Source organism: Sinocyclocheilus anshuiensis, unplaced genomic scaffold (genome assembly GCF_001515605.1).
Source record: "Sinocyclocheilus anshuiensis isolate Anshui unplaced genomic scaffold, SAMN03320099.WGS_v1.1 scaffold1402, whole genome shotgun sequence".
NCBI lineage: Eukaryota > Metazoa > Chordata > Actinopteri > Cypriniformes > Cyprinidae > Sinocyclocheilus > Sinocyclocheilus anshuiensis.
This window is the reverse complement of record NW_015554156.1, coordinates 81645-83516: the sequence shown is the minus strand read 5'-3', so window position 1 is coordinate 83516 and position 1872 is coordinate 81645. Positions and strand designations below refer to the sequence as shown.

At 31.8% G+C, this 1872-nt stretch overlaps 1 protein-coding gene across 1 annotated transcript in view; it reads right to left on the bottom strand.

The window, feature by feature from the left end:
• The window catches only part of LOC107670791 (Fc receptor-like protein 5), a 20000-nt gene extending 19039 nt beyond the window's left edge, over nt 1-961 (bottom strand). The window contains exon 1 of the mRNA XM_016463560.1: nt 738-961. Within this exon, the coding sequence (XP_016319046.1) occupies nt 738-885 (148 nt within the window). The 5' untranslated portion in view covers nt 886-961. The remainder of the gene's footprint in view (nt 1-737) is intronic.
• Between the last annotated feature and the right edge of the window lie 911 nt (nt 962-1872).

The following is a 1872-nucleotide window of genomic DNA, read 5'->3' as shown; positions in this document are numbered from 1 at the left end:
CGAATTATCCACTAACCTAGTTTATGATACATTTTTGTCATAGATTATAAATATACATAGGCCTATATTTTTTCAGATTTATTGTTTATTTTATTTTTCTTTATAATGAAGTAGTCTGTATCTAGTAGATTGTGAAAGAATGATTATCATTTCCACACACAGATATATATAAATTCTATATTTATTTAAATGAGGGAAAAAACTTCACTGGTATCGGATCGGTATCGGTATCGGCCAATACTGAACCCTAGGTATCGGAATCGGTATCGGAGGCGAAAAAGGCGGATCGGAGCATCCCTAGTTCTGTTCTGATGAAAACATTTGAAATGGACCGTTTTTAACTTTTTACACATTGGTGACTTTATTTTAAACAAGTAACAAGTGCATAATCGTCACCACTACATTGCTTTAGCACAGCAATGTGTTCTGTTATAGTGAAAACAGTTGAAAAAAGCAGCAATAAACAGTTCTTTAACTTTTTACACATTGGCGACTTTATTGTGTTTTGTGTTCAAATAAACCCAATGTCCCCATACGAGGACATCTTTTTTTCGAAAACTACTTCCTGTTCAAAGACGATGCTTAGATATTATACTTATCAGGTCCTACTAATCCCAAACAGCATAGATAGATAATAAATGAATACATTATTAAAGCTCGGGTCTTAAGAGGTTAAGGGACTAAATTATAATAAATAATCTAGAGTGAGTTTAAAAAGACAATAATATTAAACTCACCTTTTACATAGAAATAAACAGCAGAGCTAAGATGTGATGAGTTTGGTTTTCCATCTCGCTGTCCTTTACACCAGTACTGATCCTGATCAGCTGAAACAGCTTTTACAATACTGAGAGTGTCTCCATTTACAGTGTAACGCTCAGACATCTGTAACATTACATTGTCTGTGCCTTTATACCACTCATATCTCCAGTTACTGTGAGACTCAATCACACACTTCAGATTGACTGTCTCTCCAGTGAATATAGGACTGTCTGGTGTCACAGTCAGTGTAGGTGTGGGTAAATCTGTAAAGAAAGAAAAAAACAGACTCTGAACTGAATATCTGACTTCATGTAGTTGATAGTGATATGAGTAAAATTTGCTATGTTATGACAAAAGTTGAAATAATAATAATAATAAAAGTTGTATTATTTTATTTGTTTTGTAATTTTAATTGGATTTTGAAATGAGAAAGTTGTTAAAACATTGAATTGTTTCTGTTCTGGCCGGTTGGTGGGACTTTTTTCAGTCAGATGTTTTAGCATTTAGCTGACACTTTTATCCAAAGTGACTTACAAATGAAGACAACAGAAGCAATCAGACCAACAAAAGAGCAATAATATAAGTGCTGTGACAAGTCCCGGTTAGTCTAAAGCAGTACATGTAGCAAGTTTATTATTATTATTATTATTTATAATAAATAAAAATAAAACAAGTATAAAGAATAGAAAAATAACAGACAATGCTAGTGTTAGAGGGTCAGTTTTCTTTTTTAAGAGCTCATGAGGTAATAATACTCTTCAGAGAAAATGGAAAACTTCTAGGTTTCTGTTTTCAGCCTCCTACAACGAACACCATAATTAATTAATAACATTAAGTATAGTTGGTGTAAAATATCTTAACTCTCATGCGCTGTTTGTTTACATGGTAGAACATTTTTCCAAGGATAATTCATAATTATAACAGTGGTTAAGCATATGCTTTTTTTTTTTTTGATTATTAGGTTCAGGATGTACACTCAGGATGTTTGTTTCCCCACAGCCCAGATGATAACATGCTTTATTTATTTGTTTTGTTTTTTTTAGTATTTAGTATAAATAAAATAACTTTTTTATGTAAATTCTAACTTTCATTCATGGAGATAACATGGTC